Source organism: Rhinolophus sinicus, linkage group LG07 (assembly GCF_036562045.2).
Source record: "Rhinolophus sinicus isolate RSC01 linkage group LG07, ASM3656204v1, whole genome shotgun sequence".
In the NCBI taxonomy this organism is placed as follows: Eukaryota; Metazoa; Chordata; class Mammalia; order Chiroptera; family Rhinolophidae; genus Rhinolophus; species Rhinolophus sinicus.
The window spans coordinates 20913227-20939217 of NC_133757.1; the positions used below are offsets into that span (position 1 = coordinate 20913227).

At 39.0% G+C, this 25991-nt stretch overlaps 1 protein-coding gene across 2 annotated transcripts in view; it reads left to right on the forward strand.

Annotated features, from left to right (window-relative positions):
- CFAP43 (cilia and flagella associated protein 43) overlaps window positions 1-25991 on the forward strand; it is a 73370-nt gene that overhangs the window by 25841 nt on the left and 21538 nt on the right. For both annotated transcript variants that reach the window (XR_012498434.1, XM_019725074.2), the window contains exons 11-23: window positions 404-552; window positions 2624-2727; window positions 4610-4750; window positions 5537-5709; window positions 6952-7101; window positions 8977-9107; window positions 11453-11600; window positions 13689-13790; window positions 14511-14588; window positions 19730-19855; window positions 23519-23623; window positions 24682-24798; window positions 25730-25957. Coding sequence is in view for 1 of the 2 variants with exons in the window: in XM_019725074.2 (XP_019580633.2) it covers window positions 404-552; window positions 2624-2727; window positions 4610-4750; window positions 5537-5709; window positions 6952-7101; window positions 8977-9107; window positions 11453-11600; window positions 13689-13790; window positions 14511-14588; window positions 19730-19855; window positions 23519-23623; window positions 24682-24798; window positions 25730-25957 (1752 nt within the window). In the remaining variant the exon portion in view is untranslated. The remainder of the gene's footprint in view (window positions 1-403; window positions 553-2623; window positions 2728-4609; window positions 4751-5536; window positions 5710-6951; window positions 7102-8976; window positions 9108-11452; window positions 11601-13688; window positions 13791-14510; window positions 14589-19729; window positions 19856-23518; window positions 23624-24681; window positions 24799-25729; window positions 25958-25991) is intronic.

The following is a 25991-nucleotide window of genomic DNA, read 5'->3' on the forward strand; positions in this document are numbered from 1 at the left end:
GATGAATGCTGATTTTTAAAAAGTGCGAACATTTTATCAAGATGTCCAAAAGATGCTAGGAATGTATTTTAAATTTCTTATTTTATTTTTCATTGTTATTGGTATAATTGGTATAATTATTTCATTTAGGGATAAATATGAATCCATGGTTTAAAGTTCAAGAAATTTTTAAATGTTTTTATCATTCTAATTTTAGGATAAAAGAATAAGATGTACAAAGTCCTGTGACTTCTTATGCAATCAATCAGCTCAGAAATGTTGAGCGTATGCTTTGTCAGACCACACAACACTGGCCTCTCTTCTCATTCTGCAGGCGTGGCAAATAAACTAGAGTTCTTATACGCAGGACAGCAGGCTTTGTTTTTTGGCATCCTGAAGTTAAGCATCTGTTTATTTCAAACAGGCGACGGTTTTGGCTTGCTCTCCGTCCTCCCTCTCTGCAGCGGTGGGCACCGTGGGTGGCTCTGTCCACTTCCTTGACCTCCGGGACGCCAAAGCCCCTCAGGCCGTTCACAAGGCCTTTCTCTCTGAATCCTCCGTCCAGCATCTCCTGTAAGTACTGCCCGCTTCTGGCAGCAACTTTGTCAGGCCTAGTCTGTTGAGAACTCCAGGAAAGCCATAATTCCTTTAAATTTTCAGTGTTACATGTTTTGTTTTGAAAATTGATATATAGACTGGGTTCAATATTCAAAAAGTCCAGAGCGGTGTGTAGTGCAAAGTCGCTCACTCCACCCTTGTCCCCAAACACCCAGGTCTCCTCCCTGGAGGCAGTCTGTTACCAACTTCTCAGGTCTTCTTTCCAGAGATAGTTTATCCAGAAACAGGCAGAAAAATAAGTCCTTCCTTTTATTTACACAAATAATTTCCAAGCACTGGGAGGATGCCAGGCACTTCTATTGTACTGACTTTATGTGATAGATACTTGCATTGTCTCCCTTTTACAGATAAGGAAGATGAGGAACAAAGAGTTTCAATAAGTTGCTTAATAGCACACAGGTGTAAATGGCAAATGTCGGATTTGAACCCAGGCAGTTGGGCCCCAGAGTCATTGCTTCTGCTCTAAAGGGGAGCACACCATGTACAATGTTCTGCACCTCATTTCTTTTCACTTAATGGTGCATCTTGGAGAATATTTTCTATCCACACAGAAAGACCGTCCTCATTCTTTTTTACTGGTGCATAGTATTCCATTATACAAATAGACATCATTTTAAAAAGACAGTATATTGATGGGCATTTAGATGATTTCAAATCTTTTGGAGCACTACTTTTAAGAAGATAGCATGGAGACATTGGATTTGGACTCAAGTGTTATTATTCTTTCTTTTATTAATTTATCAATAGGAAACATTAATAAGAACTGACATTTGTGCCTTGCTTTGAGGTGCTGTCCCACATTGTACCTTATTGAATGTGATCCTCATCCCACCAGTCAGAAAGGTGCTATGCTGTCGTCCCTGTTCCACAAATGAGGGGATTCAGGTACAGAGACGTTAAGAGGAGCGTTTGCCCCCGATTACCTAGCTAGCGCCTGGAGGAGTTGGCTTTCCACCGTCTGTGCTGTTCCTGCAAGCTCTGCTGCCTACTGTGTCTCCCGGAAAATAAGACCTAGCCGGACAATCAGCTCTAATGTGTCTTTTGGAGCAAAAGTTAATATAAGACCCAGTCTTATTTTACTATATAAGACTGGGTCTTATTTTGCTATAATATAAGACCAGGTCTAATATTAATATAATATAATATAATATAATATAATATAATATAATATAATATAATATAATATAATAATATAATACTGGGTATTATATTAATTTTTGCTCCAAAAGACACATTAGAGCTGATTGTCCGGCTAGGTCTTATTTTCGGGGAAACAGCGTAAGGGTCTGTAACCTCCCTTTATTTACACCCTGCTCCTTTCTACCATATTTTTGGTGCCTCTTTTTTCTCAGATGCTTCTCTCTCACCCACATTTGCATCTTCCTGCTTTTTCTAATTTGATGAAAGTGTAGCAACATTTCACTACATTCTTCCTCTTCCTGCCAGGTACTGGTCCTGCAGTGTACTGAAATGTCACACTCATCGCCAATTTGAGGATTGCTTATTCCACTTGAAATATCGAGAAAGCTCTATTATCATATTCCATTAATGTATGATGAAATAGTTGCCCATCTTTAGTGAATCTTCTTGAGTGTATTTATAAGTTGCAATTTGTAAATAGCATTAGCCTAGAATGTAATGATTACATTTACATGTAATCACTTGGCTTTTATAAGATCAGATAATATTAAGAATCACAGACCATAAGAATGACTGGTTTTAAATATAGCTCTGTGCTGTCATTCAATATGTTTGTGCACCATCTTACCATGTTTCCCTGAAAATAAGACCTAACCAGCAATGGCTTGAACCGGAGTGGGTGGTGGGCAGGGGAGGTGGAAGAAGGTGTGGGGGGGAAAGACCTAACCGGAAAATAAGCCCTAGCATGATTTTTCAGGATGACATCCCCTGAACATATAAGCCCTAATGCGTCTTTTGGAGCAAAAAATTAATGTAAGACCCGGACTTATTTTTGGGGAAACACAGTATTAGTGAAACAAGTAAAATCAGATCTCTTCTTTTCTAGTTATGACCAACGGGGAATGTATCTATTAGCTGGAACATCAGAAGGATACATCTTTGTTATCAATGCGAACCCTTCAAGCATGTTTCAGATTCTTGGATTCGTAGGTACTACATAAAATGCTTGCTAAAATGTTGGTCACTTTATTCCAAAGAATTCAAGGTTGTGAAAATCGGGCTCTAGTGAGACAATTATTTGTGGCGTATTTTCTAAAAGAGAAACATTTAAATAACTGTTCAAATTTACTTAGGAGAATCCCACTATATTTAGAGGTTTTTGGTACATCTGTTTGCTACATAGTTGATGCTAAATAAATTTTCTTGACTCAGTCAGTGCATTAATGAATTAATGATGATTATGGTGGCGAAGTCTGAAAGATGACTTAAGAAGACAGAGTAGAAGGGGGTGGATGAAGGGGGTTAGGGGATTAGGAGCTACACATTGGTAGTTACAAAACAGTCATGGGGATGTAGAGTATAGCAGGGGAATATAGTCAGTAGTATTGTAATAAATATGTGTGGTATCAGATGGCTACCGGATTTATCGGAGTGATCACTTCATAAGTGATGTAAATGTTTAATTACTGTGCTGTATACCTGAAACTAATATAATACTGTATATCAACTGTAATTGAAAAATTTTAAAAAAACCCACAAAAGACAGAGTAGAAGCAAACCCAGTTGTTTAGTGAGGCCAAGCCGGTAACCTAAATATGTAAATTAGAGGACATGGAGTATGGTGGGACCTGTGGCTGACCTCAGAGTAGACGCAAGTTATGCCAATATATTCCATTTTTTAACACGTCAGAGTATGGGGTGGAAGAAGTACTTCCTTTGAAGTTGTGGACAGAAGAGCTTGAAGGAGGGAGGCTGGAGGAGGGTGCAGACTGTGGTAGAAGTGTGAGTGTGGTGAGGGCTGGGACGAGGCCCTTGTGTATTTGCCAATCATAGGTGACCCCTGGGAGAGTAATTTCTTTGGAGTGGAGAGACAAAGAGGTTAGGGAGAGAGTGGCAGTCAGAAAATGAAGTCAGGAAGTGGCAACTCCTGATTTAAGAAGTCTGCAGTACGAAAAGGAGAATTAGATGGTAACTGTGGTGGGGAAGCAGGGTTCAAGGAAGGTCCTAATTTGAAGATAGGGAAGTCTTGAGAGCTGAATAGAAGAAACCATCAAATACACAAGAAAATAAAAAGGTAATTGATAGCACATGGTCTAATAGGACATTGGAGGCATGAGCTCAAAATCACAGATGGAAAGGGTTACATTTTGTTTCTACAAAAATGTCAGGAAATGAAGGGGGAGGATGGGAACAAACAGAGAAAATGTGAAATTTGGGATAAGCAAGTAGAGGTCAAGTTTGTGTCATGCTTTTTGTCTTCCTCGCCAAGAGAAAGTCATCCACTAACACCTGAGGGGAGGGGCTGATATTGGGGGCCTGAGAAAGTGGACACGTGCAGAACAGCCCCCATGGAAAGTGGGAGTAGTGAATCTGGAGGGAACCCACAGTGGGCCTCAGGTATGACCCCTTGCAGAGGTCAGATTACCTAGATTTCTGGAGGGCAAATCCAAGTCCTGTGTATTTCCACCACACCTGCAATACCTTGACTACAGATGAAAAGAGAACACTGATGCCTGAGTTTATCTAATATTGGGAGTGAGCAAGCCAGCTAGAGTGGTCATTCAAGGGACCAGAGCATGCCGGTGCTGCTGAGGGGGGTGGGCATGGCAGACTCTGGAGGCCTTTTGGGCTGGGAAAGAAGCTGAGCACATCTGAGCTGGGTTGAATTGACCAGCTGAGACATAATCAGGAGAATCCTCCAAAATGTCCTCATCACTTTTGTTTAAAGGTCACTTTAAATATCCAGTAAATACATTTGGATCTAAAGATTTAGTAAAGACAATTCTGTAATATGATCTCTTACTTGGAAAGATAAAAGATTCTTTAAACTTGTCAATGACCACTTGTAGTATTAATTTCCATTTGCTTTCAGAGGTGGGCAAAGACATTTTACAAATATCTACAGTGTCTCTTTTGGAGTCAGACATAGTGGAAGTGATGGTCCTTTCCCCACTTCCACAAACAGGAAGAAGCAAACTGGAAATATTTACTCTGCCTAAAATACTACCACAAGGTAAAGAACAGACAAGCAATCAGACAAGTAGTTGCTATAGCTTTTATTTTATTTTTTCTGGTGATAGCGTTTTTTTGTTTTGTTTTTTTCCTCTTAACTTGTGAAGAGATAAAATGGCCACCTTTTGAGTATTTTACAAAGTGAAACAAATGTGGCTGCTAAACAATGTGAAATGTGGACTTTCTTCTAGGCTTTGTTCTTCATATGAACCTGTCATATTACCAGAGAAAAGAAACAGGATCGACTGGCACTTTTGTCAAATTGATTTGTCATTTTGTGACGTCTCTTTTTTGTACTTTTAAATATCCATAGTCAAATTCAGAGAGGTTACTGTATAGTTACTTTCACTGATAAAATTATAAAGAAAGCTTTCTGGATAAAGAGGTCTGATAAAATAGATACTCTTTGTTTTCGATAACTATCTAGGTAGCTATTTTGCAAATATATAATTATGGAGAACAAGAGAGCCAAAGATGTCAAAGTACTTTGATATTTTAATTAACCATATTTTAAAGACCATCATGAGTTTCTTTTAATGGTCTGTCTCTACTTAATTGATGAAATTAACCAAGGCCTTATAAAAGATATTTTGCCCACTATCAGTCATTTAATCTTCAAGTATTTCTAATGGAACCAAGTTGTTTTTAAATAAATTTTTATCACCTAATAGGCTATGCATTATTAATTGAGCATTTAAGTTTTTTGTTTCACTTTCATAATTGTTCATAATGATAAAAAAATTAGATCAATATATGGTGCATATGTTCTCTTCCCCAAATTTTACAGTTTCTACAAGCATTGCTGATCAAAGAGGGAGGATGATAGATGAATTAATTCATAAATTCCTGTATGAGATAGAGCACACTCTGTCCTCTGCAGTGTTGGACTTTCAAAGTAAACGAGTATATGGCTTCTGTAAAGAAGTACCATACATCTGCAGCTATCTTCTTCCAGAGCAAGTATGCCAAAACTTAAGCATGCTATCGTTTATCTTGCCATGTTCCCCGAAAATAAGACTGGGTCTTATGTTAAGTTTTGCTCCAAAAGATGCATGAGGGCTTATGTTCAGGGGCTGTCATCCTGAAAAATCATGTTAGGGCTTATTTTCGGGGAAACACAATAGCAATCAAGATTGAAGCATTCTATGAATTAGATGTGATCCATGCTTTAACACTATAGTCCAGTTAACAAATGGCTTTTTGTAGTAACATAATTTCCTTGGATTAGATGTATATTAGCATAATTTGTTAATCGCTCATAAATTGTTTGAGCAACCCTCACACTTGTGCTACATACTCGTATATCACACTTGTCAGATAAACATGCAGATGACACAATATTAGTTTAGTGCCTTGAAAAACAATCTAGCATTAGAAAATCTGTTCCACAGGTGTCAGGGGCTAGAGAGTTGATGATTTTCAGTGGAACTTTGCACTTGAGCCCTAAGTAGAATTGCACAGAATAGTTCAACTATGTTTCTGGCATCCTTTTGTCACACTGTCTTCACACTTCCCCATATGGTATCACCGCCTGTTGCATACACTGGCCCAGATTACCTACTGCCCTTCCTCTCAACCCTTTCATCAAAGCCCTTTTCTCCCGTAATAGCCGATGTCAGCAAGGTGTGACACAAAGAAATTCAGAGAAGGAAGAAATGGCTTATGGTAAGAAGAATTCAAGAAAAGGGTCATGGGGGAAGTGATATTTGAGCTGGACTTTGAAGAATAGGTTAGATTTATGCATGGAGAAATGTGGGCAATCTTGGCAGGGAGCTGGGTTGCTGAGGTAGGGAGGGGCCGGATTGGTGGGGATGTGGTGGGGAAGGGCGCTCCAGACAAAAGCCGTGGCGTGTGCAGAGGCTTGGAGGGGGGAATACATGAAACACATAGCGAGTAATTTATTTTGACTTGAACGTGGGGATATGTGAAAATGATTAGTGAAAAATAAAGATTGTCAGTATAGTCTAGGATCTTTAATGGTAGCTAACATAGAGAAGACTTCTTAGTTGGCTGAAATGAACTTTTATTTGCAAACAAAGATGAAAACTATGATGCAAATACAGGTGCCCGCTTTATCATGTATCAGTTTATTTCCAATGACAGTTTGTGAATTTGAATCTGACTGTATATGTACAACTGCAAATCCAAAGGTATCGCTTCCCTGATCTTTTCCATAATATGATTGTTTTCTTTGATTGACAGGGCCATAGAGGTGTTTGCATTCTTAAGCCACACCAAAAAGTGCAATGCAAACATTATGGACCTGGAATGCTCTCTCTGTCTCCACATGGATCGTGGCTCATATCAAGAGCTAAATGTGGAACTCTGTGTATCCGAGACATTTACACTTTGGTAAACTTTTTGTTGTTGTTGTTGTTGTTTAAATCATGGAATGTATATCTTGATCTCATATAAGAAACAAAAGCCCTTAGGAAAGGAATTGGAACTCTTTCTTGGGTAAATTGACTCATAACTTATTTACCACTGATGGTGTTATTGACTCTAACATTAAGCGTATTTATGTACTGAAGTTTGAGTCTCTGAGGGAGGAAACACCAACCAGGGACTGAGGTCTGCAAGGAAAGAGGTGGGGCAGAGCTACATAGGTGAGCTCCAGCCTAGCTCCACCACCACTTAGCTGTGTGTCTTGGAAACTCACTGAGCTTCAGATGCTCCTCTGTAATATTTAGGGAAGGCTTGCTTGCTGTCACCTTGTGGTGAGAGCCAGTGAGAGGATGTATGCAAAGCTGCCTTGGAAATAGTGAATTGCTGTGCAAACTTAGGGATGATTGCTGCTATCTCGCTGGCCGGAAAGGCCTCTGAGCTGGTTGCTGCTGTCTCCAGCAGACTCTTCATGTGATGCTGGAACCGAGTTGTCTGGTCATTATTATAATTCAGTGTGGTCAGTGATTCTTACTCAGGGTTCTACCCCATACACCTGAAGCATCGCCATCACATGCCACATCCCACGGGTCCACAGATCAGCTGGCTGTGCCCATCCAGCTCTCCTTGCTCAAGCATTTTTGGAGCACAGTTGGGCAAAAGTGATATTATTATACAGGAAAAATCTTAAATCCCCTAGACATCATTTTTAAGTGAACAATTTGCAAACTCTGTTATACTGTCTCATTTGAATGATTTCTAATGTATACTACAACTGATAGCAGTATAATATGGCAATGCGTCAAAATTTTTCTGGGTGATTCTATGTAAAGCACTTCATATATGAGGTTATCCATGATAGCACTTTTTTTTAAAGCAACCTCATACCCATCAACAGAGGACTAGATAAATAAATAACGGTACATAAACAGTACATAAGTAAAATATGGAATACTATGCTGCTGTAATACAGAATGAGGAAATCCTTATGGAACAATATGGAAGAAACTCCAAGTTACAACGCTAAGGGGGAAAACCAAGGTGCATAATATATGTATAATGGTACAATTTATGTTAAAAACTGTATAAAACCTTGTTTATATGCATTTAAAAAATCTCCGAAAAGATATTGAGGGTATTGTCTTTTGGGGGTGGTTGGGGAATGCTGACAGGAAGGAGATTTCACTGCATACATTTTTATAGTTTTTTTAATTTTGAACCATTTGAATGTATTACCTACTCAAAGGCTTTAAAAATTTTTTAAAGCATCAAGGTTGAGAACCAGTGTGACACAGAAATCCCAGTTTTTAGTCAAGGGGCTCAAACTGTTGCCCTGTGTACGAAATGAGTGATGTGTTTTGTTTGGGTTCTGATTAAACTGGCTTAATTAGCACCCTCCATGGAAAGCACGTTATCCTCCCTTCTTCGCAGCGCCCATCACCCTCACTCATCACACTCACCTCTTCACATATAAATGGAACCTGCCTGATTCTTGACAGTTGTCTCAGTTTGTCCCCTCCGCTTGCTCAAGGCCCCGTCCTTAACTTCATGGCCTGCAGCAAGTCCATTTGCTTCTCTGTGTCTAATTTTCCTATTATAAATTAGTGGTAATAATCCCTCTCCTTCTATACTACACAAATGGAAGGATGAATCAGTATGGATTCAGAATGGGTTTTGAAATAGGGATTTTCAGTGCTATGTATTACCCAGAGGCTACTTCCATACCAACTAAAATGCTTTTAACAAATAGAAGAAGATAAGCAAAGTGCATGTAACCCCCCTTAGGAAAACCATGTGGTAGAATTGCATTTGTAATTTCTGCACTTTATTCCTAAAACTATTGAGGAAACATTTGTTTGCTGTCGGAGTCATTCTCACCAGGGGCATGGAATTCAATCGGTGAGAATTTCATTGGATGGACAAAATATTCTGGTGAATGGGAGAGAAGATGGCACCCTTGTTTACCTAAGATGGAGGTAAGTACAGTCTATAGCAAACAACCTCACATGGTAAGGTGTTTTAAAACACAGATTTTATTATTTATATACAGCAAGGCCAACATAACTGGAGACAACTGCCATTGAAAAGATTGTTATACTCACAAGTCCCAAGAGGAGGGCATATGCCATGCTATTGGGGGGGTGGGGTGGCACATGGGAAAGCGCCAGAGAGGGTAAGGAGAGAGAGGAAGCAGGGAAACTGGGCAAGAGCCTTTATTTTGGTTTCCATGGAAATGAGCAGGCAGATTTAGGATTGGCTAGTTTGGATAATATCCGTGGGTTCTGGGGCACAGGGGCTACCCCTAGTTATCTGGTACTTGGCCCTGGGGTGCTTAGGACAGGGAAACAGTGTCCCTGAGTATGGAAGACCAGGGGAGGAGATGTTGGGATGTGGGCTCTGGATTGGTTGGTTTGCATTTGGAAGGGCAAGTTGTTTACTGTCTCTAGAAATTGGCCTGACATGGGAGGGGCAGTCCCTCCAAAGTCATCATGGCCCCAGGTATTAAAGCATCAAAATACAAAATGTAAAAAGACATGGTTAGTACAAAGGCATGTTCAAGTCTTCTCTTTAATAACATGTGTTGGAGGAACACAAGAAATGAGGACAATTCTGAATAGTAGATAGCTTTAAAAACTCCTGTTTAATCCTTAAAAATCCTAACATAGATACATATGTATGTGTACACACATACAGACTTACTTCTCTAATTAGACTTTGCTTAGATAATATTAATTGATTTAGACTTTGATTAGGCTAAAATTAAAATTCTAAATAAACAAATACTACCAAAGCATACACATGATGACCAGGGGGTAGAGAGCATGAAAGTGACAGCCTGGACTTCAACTGTTGCTTTATTTGACCTGCCAGTGGACGTCATTAGTCAACATGCAATTCGTTTCCCCAAAAATAATACCTCACAGTGCCTCCTGTGATCAAAACAGTAATAAAACATGGCCTTTCTCAGTGACGTTTGAAAATGTTAAGTCTTGTGGAAATTTTGTATCGTAACAATTTGGGGAGCTATTAAATACTGACTTCAAAGACTCCTTTAAAGACTGCACCATCATGCCCATTTTATATATGGAATCTTAATGAAATATTAGCTTGTAGCTCATACAAAGTATGACAATTAAGTTCACAGGCTTAGCCTAGAAAAAGTGCTACATACCTCATTGCTGAATATCACTATGGTCACCTTCAAAGTACCCCCCTTGGGAAGCTATGCACCAACACCAGCACCTAGTCCATCCTTCAAAGCAATTTTGGAACTCTTTTTCTATAATGCCCATCAGAGCGGTCGTCGTATTACCCTTGATGTCCTGAATGTCATCAAAATGTCTTCCTTTATCTTTGGGTAAAGAAAGAAGTCATTGGGGACCAGATCAGCTGAGTAGGGAGGGCGTTCCAATACAGTTAATTGTTTACTGGCTAAAAACTCCCTCACAGACAGTGCTGTGTGAGCTGGTGCGTTGTCATGATGCAAGAGCCATGAATCGTTGGTGAAAAGTTCAGTTTGCATAACTTTCTCACACAGCCTTTTCAGCACTTCCAAATAGTCAATTTGGATTAACTGTTTGTCCAGTTAGTACAAATTCATAATGAGTAATCCCTCTGATATCAAAAAAGGTTAGCAACCTCATTGCAACAAAGTTCGTGAACTTAATTGTCAGAACTTTGTATAAAAGTCCTAACATAGTCTTTACAATCAGTGGACAAGGAGCATCTCAGTTAACAGCACACTGGTGCTGGAGCCCTCTTTATGGAAGTGAAGTCATTTCCAGCCCTCCCCGGGCAAATCATGTGTCCTTCTGACTCAAAGTTGAGTCTGAAATCTCAGTCCAGGACTTACTAGCTTGTAACCTCAGGTACCTGACAACCCCTCCAAATCAGCTGTGACAAGGTAGGGTCTGCAGCACCTTAGAGCTTGTTAGAAATGCATATTCTTGAGCCCCACCCAGACTTTCTGAATCAGAATCTCTGTGGGTGGGACCTAGGAATTTGTTTTAGCAAACCCTCCAAGTGATGCTGGAGTTCCCAAAGTTTGTGATGTCCTGGTGTATTGAGAGGAAGTAATACTTCCCTCAGTGGGGGTGGGGACTGTGAGGACTGAATGTGATCATGTGATTATGTACTATGTGAAGCAGTGCGACACCTAGTACATTCTAGGGGCTCAACCAGAATAGTGCCTCTTCTGTGCAGTGGCCAAGGTGGGTACAGAGGACACGTAGGTTAAGGGCATGGAGACCGTGTGAGAAAAGGTCACTAAATGTGCGTTTTTAAAATTGTGGTTTTGTGTTTTCTTTTTTTATCAATATAGGCGTTTGGGAGGAATCTTAACCAGTGAAACTCTTGACTATTGCCAGCAACTTTTAACTATTATGAGCAACACCATGGAGGAAGAGAATAATTATTTAAGTGTAGCACAAAGTGACTCCTCGAGTTTGAGATCAGAATCTGAACACACAGTTGAGTTCCAATACAGTTTTCTTTCCCCTTCTGTCGACCTAAGAAATATTAAAACCTATAAACAATTTTTACAAGAGCTTATTTGAGCTAAACTGACAGCAATTGCCAGGAAGCAAGATCTCAAATGCTCTGCAGAATGACAGTTTCAGTTTCTTTCATGCAGTTTTGAAATTAAGGAGGAAACTAAGGGAGATTACATGAAGGTAGAAGAAAGCAAGGCAGGAATTGGATTACAGGATAGTTAACATGATTCTGTGCTCTCCTGAGGGTGGTTACTGTTTATTTCAAAGGTGTGTTGACCTAGATGCACAAGAATAATAGACAGGGCTTGCTCAAGGCAAAGATAAACCCTTTACTAAAGACGTTATATGTCTGAGGCGTGACTACCTACCATGACCTGCCCAGTTAGGAGTTTATGATCAGATCAGCCTCTGAGGTTACTTTCCATGGACCCCTTTTTTGTCCACTCTTCCTTGCTTTCCTTTTAAACCAAATAACAGTTTTTGGGTTTCTTTTAGCAGATGTTTAGTAATAGTCCTTTTTACCCCTGTGCCCCATGATTTTCAAAAAGAGCATGAGCTACATCTGAGATAAAATATTCAGCCTCTCTCAAAGCAATCGCAAATATTACACTTCAGATCGTATTTAAACCATCGTACAAGATCCAGGCTTGCCTGGAAAAAAAAAATCTTACTACCAATTTTGGTGCTTGGTCAAAATGGTCTAACTTTTATGTCACACACATGATTTAGGAAGTATCTAGCCAGAGAACCACAGTCATTCATTCAATCATTTAACAAATAGTTATTGAGCACCTACTAAGTGCTAGGCTGTGAGAGGTATAGGCACGAACAGATAGAAAGTTTCTGCTTTCATGAAACTTACATTCCAACTGCGGGTTGGGGGTGAATAAAGAGAAAGATAAATAAGCAAATAAATAAGAAAAGATTAGGTAGTAACAAGATCTATTTAGTGAATGAAAATGACATCGTGTGCTGGTGTTTGGCTGGAATAGCCTCTCCAAGGAGAAGACTTTTAAGCTGAGATCTGAATTAAAAGAGGGTGCCAACATGCAACATGGGGCAAAAGTACTCAAGGCAGAGGAGAAAAGAGCTTGGCATGTCTGAGGACCTAAAAAAGGCCTGTGCGGTTGAAGGAAGCAAGAGAGAGAGTGGTAGGAAATGAGGTCATCAAGGTGGGAAAAGGCCAGGTAATGAAGGGCTTTGTAAACCAGGTAGAGTTTGGATTTGATTTTACGTGTAATAAGAGCCTATTAAAGTGTTCTGAGGAGAGGATTTACATGACCTTATTTACATTTTTGAAATGATTACTTGCTTGCTGTGTGGAGAATGTTTCCTGTGGAGGACTGGAGTAGAAGCAGGGAGATTAGTGAGGAAGTGAAGCAGTGTCGGGGAGAGGAAGTGGTAGATTCCGAGTAGGTTTCAGAGGTAGAGTTGATGGAAGTCACTGATGGATTAGAGAGAGAGAGGGAAAGGAAGGACTTAAGGATGACACCTAGATTTTTTTACCTGAACAATTATGTAGAAGATGGAGGGGAGCCACTCTGGGGAGACAAAAGGGAATCTGAAACCAGTTAGCTACTCATGCCAACCTTGAGAAGCCTGTTAGACATCTAAGCGGAGATACCAAGTAGGCCACTGGGGAGTCGAGCCTTGAGTTCTGGGGAGAGGCAAGGACTGGAGATGTTGATTGGAGAGTCAAGCACGTGTGGATGGAATTTAAAGGCAGAAAACCAGGTGAAGTCGTAGAAAAGTAAATGACAAGAAGTAGAAGGGGACCAGGACAGAGCAACTTCTGGAGATCCGGGAGAAAAAGGAGACTGAGAAGGTGCAGCCAGTGAGGTTACAGGGGGGCCAGGAGACCGTGACATCTCAAACTCTTTCAAGACATTTTGCTGCCTTGGGAGAATTAGCACGGGAGCAGTAGCTAAAGGGGAATGTGGTCGGTGGAGAGTGGCTTTCCAAACTGCAACAAACGCAAAGGGAGTCAAAGCGCTTATATGAAGTAGGGTGAGAGGAGAAGCTGATAAATTTTCAATTTAATAAGTATGCCTGTCTTCTTCTAAGATAAATGAGAATGTGAGTTTAAGCACTGACTCATCGCAAGAGGCATTACTCCAAGTTGATAATACGAAGGAAATTCCCTGGATACAACAAAAAAACCAGGAGGTATTTATAAAACATGGGAGAGGTAAGGTTGGAAATCATGCTTTGAGGGTGTGCCAAATAGACTGGTTTCCTGTGAAAACCTGTCGGAAAGTTAGAAAGTAGAACAAGATCCTACTTGACAGAACATTATAAGTGTAACTTTCCTGAAAGCAAACAAACACTCTCAACACGGCCTGGTCTTTTAGATTCAGCTATAAGAGCTTTAAGAACTGTACTTAAGCTAATAGGAAACCCAGCAAGAATGAAGTGTGATACTTCCTGTTGGAGTGCGTTTGGGGGGATGCTGCATGGTTGACATCAAGAAAGGGGTGGTTGGGAACAGGAGACAGGGTGCCGTGGCTTCAGATGTGCAGGAAGGTGACAAAGGATTTAGCCTGCTTGTCCAGTTTCCCTCAAGTTCCCAATAAAACAGCAGACTGGTTTTCCTTTGTCAACTATTCTCCATTTAATTTTTCACTATCTAATTATTTTCTTTCCATTGGCCTTATAATTGACATCAGACCCAAGACGCTGCAGTGGTCACTTACATAATAGCAGTGGTGTTATTATTAGTCTTTAAAATTTGTCTTATTTGTTTCTAGAGACGTGCTACCTATTATGTATCTATGGACCAATGCGTGTACGTGGATGTGTGTATATAGGTGTGCATGTATCGTATCTGTCACATGCTTCTCTATCATTCCTTTTGCCTGTTTAAGTGATATACTTGTCCCATTTCAGGCCCTCAGAATGGAGATTAAACTGTTTTCCAACAAAAGGAGAGAGATAAAAACAGGAATGAAAGAACTCGCTAAAACTGTAAGTGTTGTGGTTTCATATACAAATACATTTGGCCCCTGGCCTAAAATTATTTTTTGAACTATATTTTGTTCAACACAGCATGAGGAGCTATACCCATTTTTTTCTCTGCCTTTCTCTTCTACCTTTTTCCAGTTTTCTGGGGTACTTCAACAGGGTAGAAATTTTACCATACCACACTATATATAAACAGTGGTTTTCTTCTCTGTCTTCCCCAAATATTATGTCTTATTTTTTAAAATAATTATTTTAAACTAAAGTTATATGTTTACATTTTTACAAATTAATGACATAATTTAAAATATTTTAAAGCAGTACCTGCCCTACTTATTTATTTTTTACTGTGATTCCTGTACTCTAGAGATAACTATTTTCAATTCTTTCAGCTCTTCTGTTTGGCTGTTTACCTCCATCTTTCTAAATAGTCTTCTTAATACTGTCTCTTGATATTTCTATTTTGACACTATGGGTTTCCTGGTACGGAAGATGAGTATTTAGATTCTTTTACACGCCACCCTCCCATCGCTACAACATACACATAAATCCGTACTAAGTATGGACACTATTATAGGTATGTAAATATTCTTCATAGCTGAGCCACATGGTGTATTGTAATTACATTTCCATTTTTACAACTTTATATTTCCGGCAATTAATAATTGCCTTTGTTTTTGATTAAGCCGTTCTAGTATGTACCTGTTACCTATTCAAATTCCACTAATGCTAAGTACAAAAAGCCCCTTCTCAATACAAATACCTAAGGAAAGCAAGCTGTCCGAGCTTTTTTTTTCTTTTTTAACTTTATTTTTGTGACCTGCCTTCTAGAGCTTTCCATCTTCCATCTCCAGTCTAAGCACCTTGCTCTCTAGACCAGGCACACAACTGCTGTCCTAGAAAATTCTCTTGTCCACCTTCCTGGGAACTCCTCTCACCTGCCCCCCAAGTTGGAGCCCTTGTTTTCAGGGTCCCGTGCGTCTTTCTTTGTTCTCTTGGTGTGCGTCTTCCAGCAGCTTCCTAAGCAGAACTGCTGTGTTGTCCCTTGCTTGGGAACATCATTTGTCATGTAGCTGTGCTTCTGACGGACCATATAAATGTAATAGAGTGTGAGTCGTACAGTGCTTTGGCACTGGAGAAAGGGTATATGGGAGCTATGTTTTTTGAGACTTGGTTTTTCCTAAAATGTCTTTATCCTACTCTTACACTCATCTGATAGCTTGCCTATGTCTCCAATGATTTCCCCTCAGAAGTTTGAAGGCTTGCTCCATTGTTTTTCAGCTTTCAGTGTTTGCCTCAGAGAATCTAATACCTTTCTGATTCTCAGTTCTTTGTAGGTAGCCAGATTTTTCAATCTGGAAACTTATAGGATCCTTTCTTTATCCCTGCTGTTTGGAAATTTCACAATTATGCACCTTGATATGTTTGATGGATATTCTTGGTTTGCTGGTACAAATATGCTCTCCACCCCTTTCCACCCTGTTCTAAGCCCCAGGAGGCTGGCCTTTTGTGGATGGCATCGGTGGGCTCTCTTGCCTCTGACTTCTGCTTGGGTTGAGCCACTGAGTGGTATCAGCAGGAGGCCAGAGGAAGGGAGAAGACCAGGGTCAGGGTTTTTATTCCTCCAGGGTCCTCTTTGTGGTGTTAGGAGCTGGCAGTGACTGCAGCCCTCCCCACCCTTGCCCTTCAGACCTAGGAGTGGTGACAGCTTCCCATGGTTGCTGGCCTGAGATGCCTTATCATGCCTTGCTGGTTACCCTTAAGCTGCTAATCTTTGCTCAATGTCTCCCTCCCCAATTACCCTATTTGAGTATGTCATCTGTTTCATACCAGGACTCTCCTTTGTATGTTTTTTGGGGTTTTTTTCCTCTTTCATATGCTGGGCATTGGTGAGCACTTTAAATAAGAAAACTTTGTCTTTCAGTTCTGGGTGTTCTTAAATGTTTCTTTGGTAATTTCCTCCCCCTTTGTTTTTATTTTCCTGATTACTAATGAAGTGGAGATCTTTTCATGACTCTAAAGACTATTTGTATTTCCTCTTCTGTGAATTCCCTGTTCGTATCCTTTGCCCATTTCTCTATTGGGTTGTTGGTCTTTTTCTTTTTGATTGTAGGAGTTCTTTATTATTGATTTATATTTATTTATGATAATTAGGGTTAGCTAAGCTGTGATAATAACTAACCTCTAAAAACATAATGGCATAGAGATGAGAAGTTTCCTTCTCAAATAACAGTCCTGGGTTCAGGTCAGCAGCTGCTGTGTTCCATGCAGTCATACAGAGGCTGACAGAGACTCTGCTAGCTTTAGCACATGGCTTCTAAGGTTGCCTCACGTGATGTCATCCCAGGTAACTGGAAGGGGAAAAGAGCATGGAGGTATGCAGGGGGGCCAATCTAGAGGTGGCCCTTGTTATTTGAATGAACCACATTAAATTGCTTTTTTATATGGTGCAACCTAATATACTACAAATATTTTCTGTCTTGTCTCAACTTTTATGATGTGCTTTTTTAAATAACAGAATTTAAAAATTATGATTCAAGAGTATTGATCATTTTACTTACAGCTTTTGTTTTTGTGTCTGATTTCTAAAGGTCTCCCAAAGTCTCACATATTTTCTTCTAATACTCCTTTATTTCACCTGTAAATTATTTTCATGAATGGTATGAGGTATAGATCTAACTTCATTTCCCCCCCTCCAAATTAGCCCATTTTGTCAGTGCTTATTATTGAATATACCACTTTTTCTCTACTGGTTTCTAACTTCTCTCTCAACCCCTGGAGTCCCATGTATATGGGAATGTTTCTGGACTCTCTAGTCTGAAATTGAGTATTGATCTTTTTGTTGAGCTAATTCCAAACGATTTTAATTGTCATAGCTTTATAAAGTATTTTTATATCTTGAGAGCAATTCTCCCTTTGCTCTTCTTTTTAAAAAAATGTTGGCTTTGTTATGCTTTTTTTTTTTTTTTTGAATTTTAAAATCAGCTTGTCAAGCTCCATGAAAAACTCTGATTTGATTTTGATTGAGATTATATTGCTTATAGTTTGATTTGGGGAAGAATTTATGTGCTATCTGAAATTCTATATAATACATATAAATTTATAATATAAATCTTATATATATTATATAAATATATCTCTTCAATTTTAAAAAAAAATATTCTTTAGTGAAGTTTTATAGTCTAAAAGTGATTTTGTATAATTTTCTTACTAAGTTTACTTTAGGTATCTTATAGTTTGTTTTGCTTTTGTGAAGGAAATATTTTTCTGTTACATTTTCTAATTGGTTACTACTGGTATATATGAATATTACTGATTTTATATCTGATCACCTTGCTGAATTCTATTTTTAGTTCTACTATTTTATCAGTTGATTTTCTTGACTAGTCTAGGAAGACTATCATATTTTCTGAATATTACATGTCTCTTCCTTATCAATCTTTATCTTCATTTCTTTTCTTGTCATATAGCAAGGGCTTCTAATATAATAGTGGTCATGACAGTGGACATACTTGTCTTCTTCCTAACCTTAACAGGAAGGCTACTAACTTTTAAGTGTGATGTTGCCGTAGCTTCTGTTAGATATCCCTTAAGAAGTTAAAGAAATTCCTTTCTATCCCTGTTACTAAGAATTTTTATTGTGAAGTTGATCAAATACCTTATAAGCCTCAGATAGACATTCGTCATTTTAAGTAGTACAACAGATTTCATTTGCTAATATTTTATTCAGGATTTTTATATCTCTATTCAGTGGTTTTCTTATTTCCCAAATATTTGGTGATCTATTATTATTTTTATTATTGTGTGACCATCTTTATAATTGAAACTCCCTATTATAATTCCACTACACCAATTCACCCTGCTTGGGAAGACGTGTAGGGGATCTGACTTCAGCAGGTATTCTTGTCTGTTTTCAATAAAAGGAAATAGGGTGTGTGGTGTTGGGAAATGTCTTAGCCACCTATCTTGTGTGCAGGGGGGCGAGTGTTCTCTAATTCCTTCTAGCCACTGACAGATTCCTTGGGCATTGCTCTGTTTCTCCCACCCAAATAGGCATTCCAATTTCCTCCACCTGGAGGCAAACACCCTGTTACTACTGCTGGGCCCCAGGGAGTTTTACCAAGTGGGGTACATGTACATACAGGTTTTTCACTGCTTGTTTCTAATGTAGTACCCCTAGCTAATCACTCTGCCAGCTACTTCTAGGCTATCCCTCACTCCGGTATCTGGTGTAGCTTCTATCCTTTATTCAGTATTGTCCTGAGGGCTCTAGGGACTATGGTGCATCATTCAGATCCATCTGATTTTCATCTTTCAGATGTTACAATCGTCATGCTAATGAAGGATGCTTTTTCTTTTCTTCTTCTTATTTGCAGTAATGAATTTATTTATTTTCTCTTAATTTTATGGATTAGGGCAGGAAAGGAAAATTGTAAAGGCCATTCTGAGTCCACCATTTTGAAACTGGAGTCCTCATTTTTTCTATCGTATTGCTTGAGTTGTTTTATTAATTTGGAAGGGCTCTTTATATAGTGAACATTGTCATATATGTTGCAACGTGTGTCCTTTGCCCCTGAATTTTTTGAAGTTATAAAAATTTAAAGATAGTTTTTATTATGGTTATTATGGAAATGTTCAAATATATATATATATATATATATATATATATATATATATATATATATATATATATACATATACATATGGCAAGAGAATAATAATATAATAAATCCAGTTTCCAATATTATTTCATCTATACCCCTATCCACATCCCCTCCCATGATTATTTTGAAGTAAATCTAGATATCATATTATTTCCTCTTTAATTATTTAAGTATGTATCTCTAAAAGGTAAGAATTCAAACATATAATCAAAATACCATCTGCACACCTAAATATCAATAATTCCTTAATATCATTCAATGAAGTGATGAATTTATACATTTTTATTGTTGTTCTTTATGAATGAATGACCTCTTAAGGGTTAAGCCTTAAAACTTAAATAACCACAATAAGCACATAACCTAATTCTTTACTCAATAGTTGTATTTTAGATAAATGGAACATCTATTTTTTATTGATTGCTAAGAGAGTCTTTAACGTTTAATTCTTTTCTTGTCACCATCCTTTCCTACTTTAAAATTCAGATTCTGAATATGATGGAAGAAAATGAAACAGTAGATAATATTGCAAAATTAGAGCAACGGGAATTTGGTCTGGATCTTGAGGAACTAGAAAGGCTTCACGACGAAAGTGAGGAAGAAATAGAAAAGGTATGAAAAATCTGATTTAAGCACCATAATGAAGGGAACAAAAAGAAAATAGGAAGGAGAACTTTTCCAGATTATGCAAACAAAACAAAAACTTTTCCAGCACAATGTGAACAAAGCAAACCTAGTACACATAAATGGAATGAGTCAGAGAATTATTGAATTTGGGGGTTAGGGGAAAGAAGAGCATCTGGGCTAGCCAGATATCTGATGTTTGTCTCTCCTCCATGACCTTCATACCAAACATCTTCCACCATGTTTGAAAATTTTTGGAAATCCCCTCAGTTACCTCATGTCAACTTTGGGCACTCTGGTTTAATAATCCCTTTCTTAATTAGAGTTGAAATCTTTCTTCCTACACTCACTGATTCTTCTATTCTTTGAGCACCATCTACTCTATGTCCACTCTGAAAATGGTTAGAGAAGATTAGCAATTACCATGTTCCCTGTGTATCTTCTCTTGTCACAGGTAACTATCCCAGCTCCTATGAAGATCATATAATGTAGTTTCAATGGCTTCATCATCATCACACAGTTTTCCTCTGATTTCATTTTACTTGAGTCTGACATCTGCAAAAGAATTCCAATTATTATCTGTCCAGTTTAGAGAAAAGCATAAACTTACACCTCCACTTTTCTAGATACTACTATTAATTCAGCCTTTGCATCTTTTTATTGCAGTCACATCACATTGTTTACTCATATTGACTTTATTTTAGGTAAAAGCCCTAATTGTGTTTTACATAAGATGTTCTTAAGCTACCTCTTTCTCAACCTGCACAATACCCGTGATTTTTTAAATGTGCAAGTATAAACACATCTTTCCCTCTGAACAAGAGAATTAAATATAGCTGGATTCAAGGCCATTTAAGTGGATTATAGTTGGTTAAACAACTATACAAAAAGAAACTGATTAGTTGATTGATGTCTCTAGAAAGAGGTTTCCAATGATATGCCCCAGGACTGTATCCTGTTAAACGTATTTATTAACAACTGGGTGAAGATGTAGAAATGAGGCAAATTTGTCAAATTGGTGAGTGACATGAGGCTGAGATGAGAGAAAATATATTGGGTAACAGATTCAGGACCAAAAAGACCTCAACAGACTGACCCAAGGAGATAAAATTTACCTGGATGATCATTCATCCATTCATTCTGCAACATTTATTGAATATCTATTACGTGCCAGGCTGGAAATACAATGAATAAAACAGATTAAGTCCTGCCCACATGGGGCTCATCTAATGGAGAAGACAGGCCACAAATAAACAAATCTCTCTATATTGTATGATGAAAACAAACTGGATGCTATGATAGATGTGGGAGATCTACTTCTCTGGTCAAAGAAAGCCACTTTAAAGGGGTGACATTTTGATTGGGAACTAAAAGAAGAGAGAGAGCTGACTGTGCAAAGATCTGGGGGAGGAGAATGTCCAGCAAAGGGAGCATCAGGAGCAAAGGCCCTGAGGCAGAAATGGCTTAGAGTATTCCAGGAACAGAAAGGCCAGAGGCTGCAGGACATGAGGTGACGCAAAAGCCCCATCGAATGATGTGGGAGAGGCAGAGGCCACTCTGAAGACCTTGTACAGGTGTATCAGGGTAAAGAATTTGGCTTTTGTTACTACATAAATGCACAACAGGAAGCTAGTAGAAATGATCCCTCCCCTTTCTTTTTTTGCTATAAAAATTGGCATCAATTTAGGGGCTTTTTGAATGTTATTTATTTTGATTGTCACAACAATCCAAAAGGGTATGTTATTGTTTTTTCCACTTGAAGAAATTAAGGCTTCGGAGCTAGAGTCACTTGGCTAAGATCCCACATCTGGGATCTGAGCCAGGAAGCACTTCCTATCTGCCCACAAGGCTTCAGGCTCTTCTCCTTGGCCCTGGCTTCACTCAGGCCTGTAATCTCCCTTCCTCTTTTGGCACCAGTTTCTCCCAGCTCATTCAGCTGGACCGCTCTGCAATGAGTCTGGGTTAGGTGCCCGCCTCCATTCTTACTCTAGCATTGCTTCTCTCTTCAAACTCATGTCTGACTACCTGGCCCCAGGAGCCTGCTCCTCTGGCCTGCTGACCTCTTAACCCCACTGGTGAACCCACCCTGCTCACCCGCCCTACCCCTGCCCCATGCCTCTGCCCCATATGCCCTCCCTTGCCGCTTATCAAATTCCTGCACATCTCTCGAGAAGCCCCCTGATCCTCTGAGTCAGGCTTTGGTGCAGAGAAAGGCTCTTCACATGCTCGTTTCCCTCATGTTGTTTACTTTTCCTGATCTCCCGGCCTTTTGAAGAGGTATCAGCCCCAGACTGGGTGTGAGAATGGGACCAGGTGATCCAGCACAGAACAGTGTTAGTAGATGGCACCATAAACCCAGCTGGCTTTCAGCACACTGGGAGCAGAACACTAATCCCTGGGAAGAGGTAGTGCATCTGCCCGTCAGGGATGCCAGTCCGAAAGGGACCAGGCTACTGCTAGCCCTGGCCAGCATCTCAATAGAGAAAAGGCCAAAGCCCAGTACTAACAGCTTGGACACAGTGTTAGGGACCAAGTCTGGAGATGTTGATCAAATAGCTCAGCAGTAGAGACAGAAAGGCTGGAAATCAAACAGGTTCTGACGTTGATACTCCACAAAACAGCTGTTTATTTAAGAAAAAATAAAATGTATTAGCCATTAACTCAATGGATAAAAACAAAACAGAAATAAAATGAAATTAAGCAAAGTATTCTGACCATAAATAACATAAATATGAATAAATGAATGAATAAATAAATAAGACATTTTGTAATTGGGGGCAGGGGGGTGGATATTCTTAGCTAGTTTGCTAACAATTCTGCAAACAAAGTGAAATGCAAAACAGGATCTGAAGAGGATCCTAAGGACTAAAGATTACTGGGTCTCACTTTCATACCAGCTCTCTTGACAAACTTTATTAAAATGAGAACACTTAATCACTTAACTATTAATTAATAGGATTACTTAAAGCAGATAAAACTAATTGAAATAACACATAAGTTTCTAAGTGGGGGAACGTACGTTATGTGATCCCCACGAGGAGCGGAGCGTTCACGTCATGGTGGACACAACTGATAGAAGAACTAAGTGTAGTAAAGGCCCCAAGACAGAGGTCACAAACGGGCATTTTACATATGCAATGACAAAAATTAAGCCAACATTTAGATATCTGGCAGTTTCATAAAATTACAAATTTCAAACTTCTCTAATAAAACAGGAAGACTTGGCGTAGTGGGTTTGTTACCCCACCCTGCACCCACCAGCCAGATCTGTGATGACGGGTGTGTGTGTGTGTGTGTGTGTGTGTGTGTGTGTGTGTATGTATGTATGTGTGTGTGTTAGCTGTCCAGCCCACCACGGCTGTGCTGTTGTCCCCACTCCCACCTGGGCTCATGTGTGGAACTTGCCTGCCCTTAGAGGTGTTTGAAGGGAATCCCGAGCCTCCAGACTAAACTTCAGGAGAAGTTCTCCAAGACAGGGAAGTGTTCCCACCCAAGTGCATCTCAGTGCAGGGCAGCTCTGTGTGCTGGGGAAAGATCAAACTCTATCACTAAATGTTCAGTCATGACTGGCTCGTTAATGTACTACGGAGATTATTGTTTTAAGAGGCCACGTTTTCATTTTTATTTTTCCTTTCATCTATGTTCTTCAAGATAAAGAAGGATGTGGAGATGCATAACCTAGCCAAGAGATATTTGGCTGAACTCATTAAAGAAGAATGCTGGAATTCAATGGCTGTGAAAGGTCGAGCTCTTAAGGTAACATATATAACTCCAGGTATAACACCTTAGCCAATGAGAATTTTTATTGAAAGTCTCATGGCAGAAAATTTTTTAAAGAAAATCCATACATAGAAAAGCATTCAAAGCATGCCTCGCCCGTTCCTGTTCTGAATTCTACCTAGATGTTCACTTTTTCTTGTCTCATTCTTCCCTCTCTGCTCAGTCCCCTTCTGCTTCCAAGCCAGCATCTCTTAAGATTTGCCTGAGCACCTCTTTCCCTCTTTCCTCTATGGCACTACCTGCATCCAGGTCTTAATACCTGTCTGTTCCAGGAGGCCACCTCACTCACTTTCCATACAGATTGAAAATTAAATGGTATTGTTCGTATTTCTACCTCTACCTGCCTTCACATTTTCTAAAGGGCTGTTTTTCATGCTTTTTCATTGAGATTCCTCCCAACACAACTTTCCTCTTTGTGTAGGGGGACCAAAAGTCCCAGTTTATGCCTGTTGTCCTCGAGTAACTTTTAACAGCACGCTTTTCACTTTCAAATATACCCCCTACCCCACACCTGTTTGGATAGTGAAGTCTATGATTAGCCTACATTTATGTGGTTGAGTATTGCTCAAAAACAGCGTTTCTCAAGAGCGGCACATTTTGGGCTGGATAATCCTTTGTTGTGGGGGCTATCCTATGGATTGTAGGACGTTTTACAACATCCCTGGCCCCTATCTACTGGACCCCAGGAACATCCAATCCACCCACTAGTAAAAATCAAGAATGTCTCCAGACATTGCCAAATGTCCCTGAAGGGCTGGGGCGGAGGGCGACAGGGCAGGCAAAATTACTCCGGGATGAGAACCACTGCTCCAGAAGTAAATCCTTCACAAAAGTACAGTCTTTTTATACAAAGTTATACCAGTGTTAATGGCATACATTGTTTTATTTTAAAGAAAGTTTCCATTTTCAATTTCACTCATGCATGATAACCTATGAATTAATTTTAATCAGGGAAAACATCCTTCCCTTCACGCCACCCCAGACACAAACACTTTTATTAAAAATGGATTTATTTTGTGTGTTTTTTCCCCAAGTGCTTTCATGTCCCCTGCGTGGTTGAGAACTTTCCAATGAAAGAACGCACAGATGAAGAGTTGAAAAAACTGAAGAGAGTTTTACAGCAAAAGAAGATTGAAACCGAGTGTCTTAAAGTACAATTTTAAATAGATGTGTTTATATAAGTGATGTGGTTTATTTTAGGGTCTTATTCATACAGATTTGAGTTGGGATACAATTTAGGATAAGTTTAGATATTGTTTGTATTTATATTTTCATTCCTTGTTAATATGTAGAATATATTCTAATGAACATAGGAGCCAAATCCTCACAATAAATCAAGAAGCCTATATCCTCTACAACACTGACTAGCCCCCAAATATGAGGATATTCTTTTAAAAATGTGCTTTGGTATTTGTTTTTGTCCTGGTCAGAAGTTGTCTTCATCTACCCATATTCTGTTCATCTTCTCCTTTCTCTTGGCATTGTATTTTGAGATAATTGATCAAAGATGAAGTAGTATCTGTTTTGGAAGAATTACGGTTTTCCTAAAGAATTCCAGCTTTTAAAAAAAAGCAGCAATCTCTATCAGACTACTAAAAACAAACACAAAAACAAAAAAAGCCATTGCCCCACTGGTGTAGTTTTGTTTTGGCCAGAACCTTGCATTCATTCTTTTTCCGAAACATAAAATGAAGCTATACTTAATTCTTAACCTACATCCACCAGTCCTATATGAATGAGTTCCTTTGTAAAATATGAAGAAAAGGTATATATTTTTAATGTTTAAGTTCCAACAAAGACTCAAAATATTTATAAGCAGCTGTCATCCTGACAGCAAAATGTAAATATTACATACTATCAAGGACCATTTTTACTCTTGTGATTTATCCGTAATTTATCAGTTTCCAAAGCTTTAATCTCATCTGCAGCAGTTTCCGGATCTATCTATCACTTTGAATTCAGTTGTTGACGAGACAATTTAACATCTTAAAATGATTGTTGAAATAACTTGTCACACAACTGCTCTTTAGAGAAGAATTCTTATTATTGCATAACTTCCATGTCATCTTTTTCTGTGTTTAGCTACGGAAAGAAATTGTAGAGTTTCAGTCTGCAATGACTTTGGTTAAAAAGCATCATGAAGAGGATGATGAAGAAGAGGAAGACGATGTAGCAGTAAAAGATACTAACTTGCCCAATTACATGTTTGGCAGTCAGAGTACTGATTTTGGGATACATGCCTCTTTGTTGTCAAGCCAATTGGAACTTCATTCCAGAGAGGAGAAAATCAACCAAATTATATTATTGAAAGTGGGTGAATTTTTTCTTTATCCTTGAAAATCTC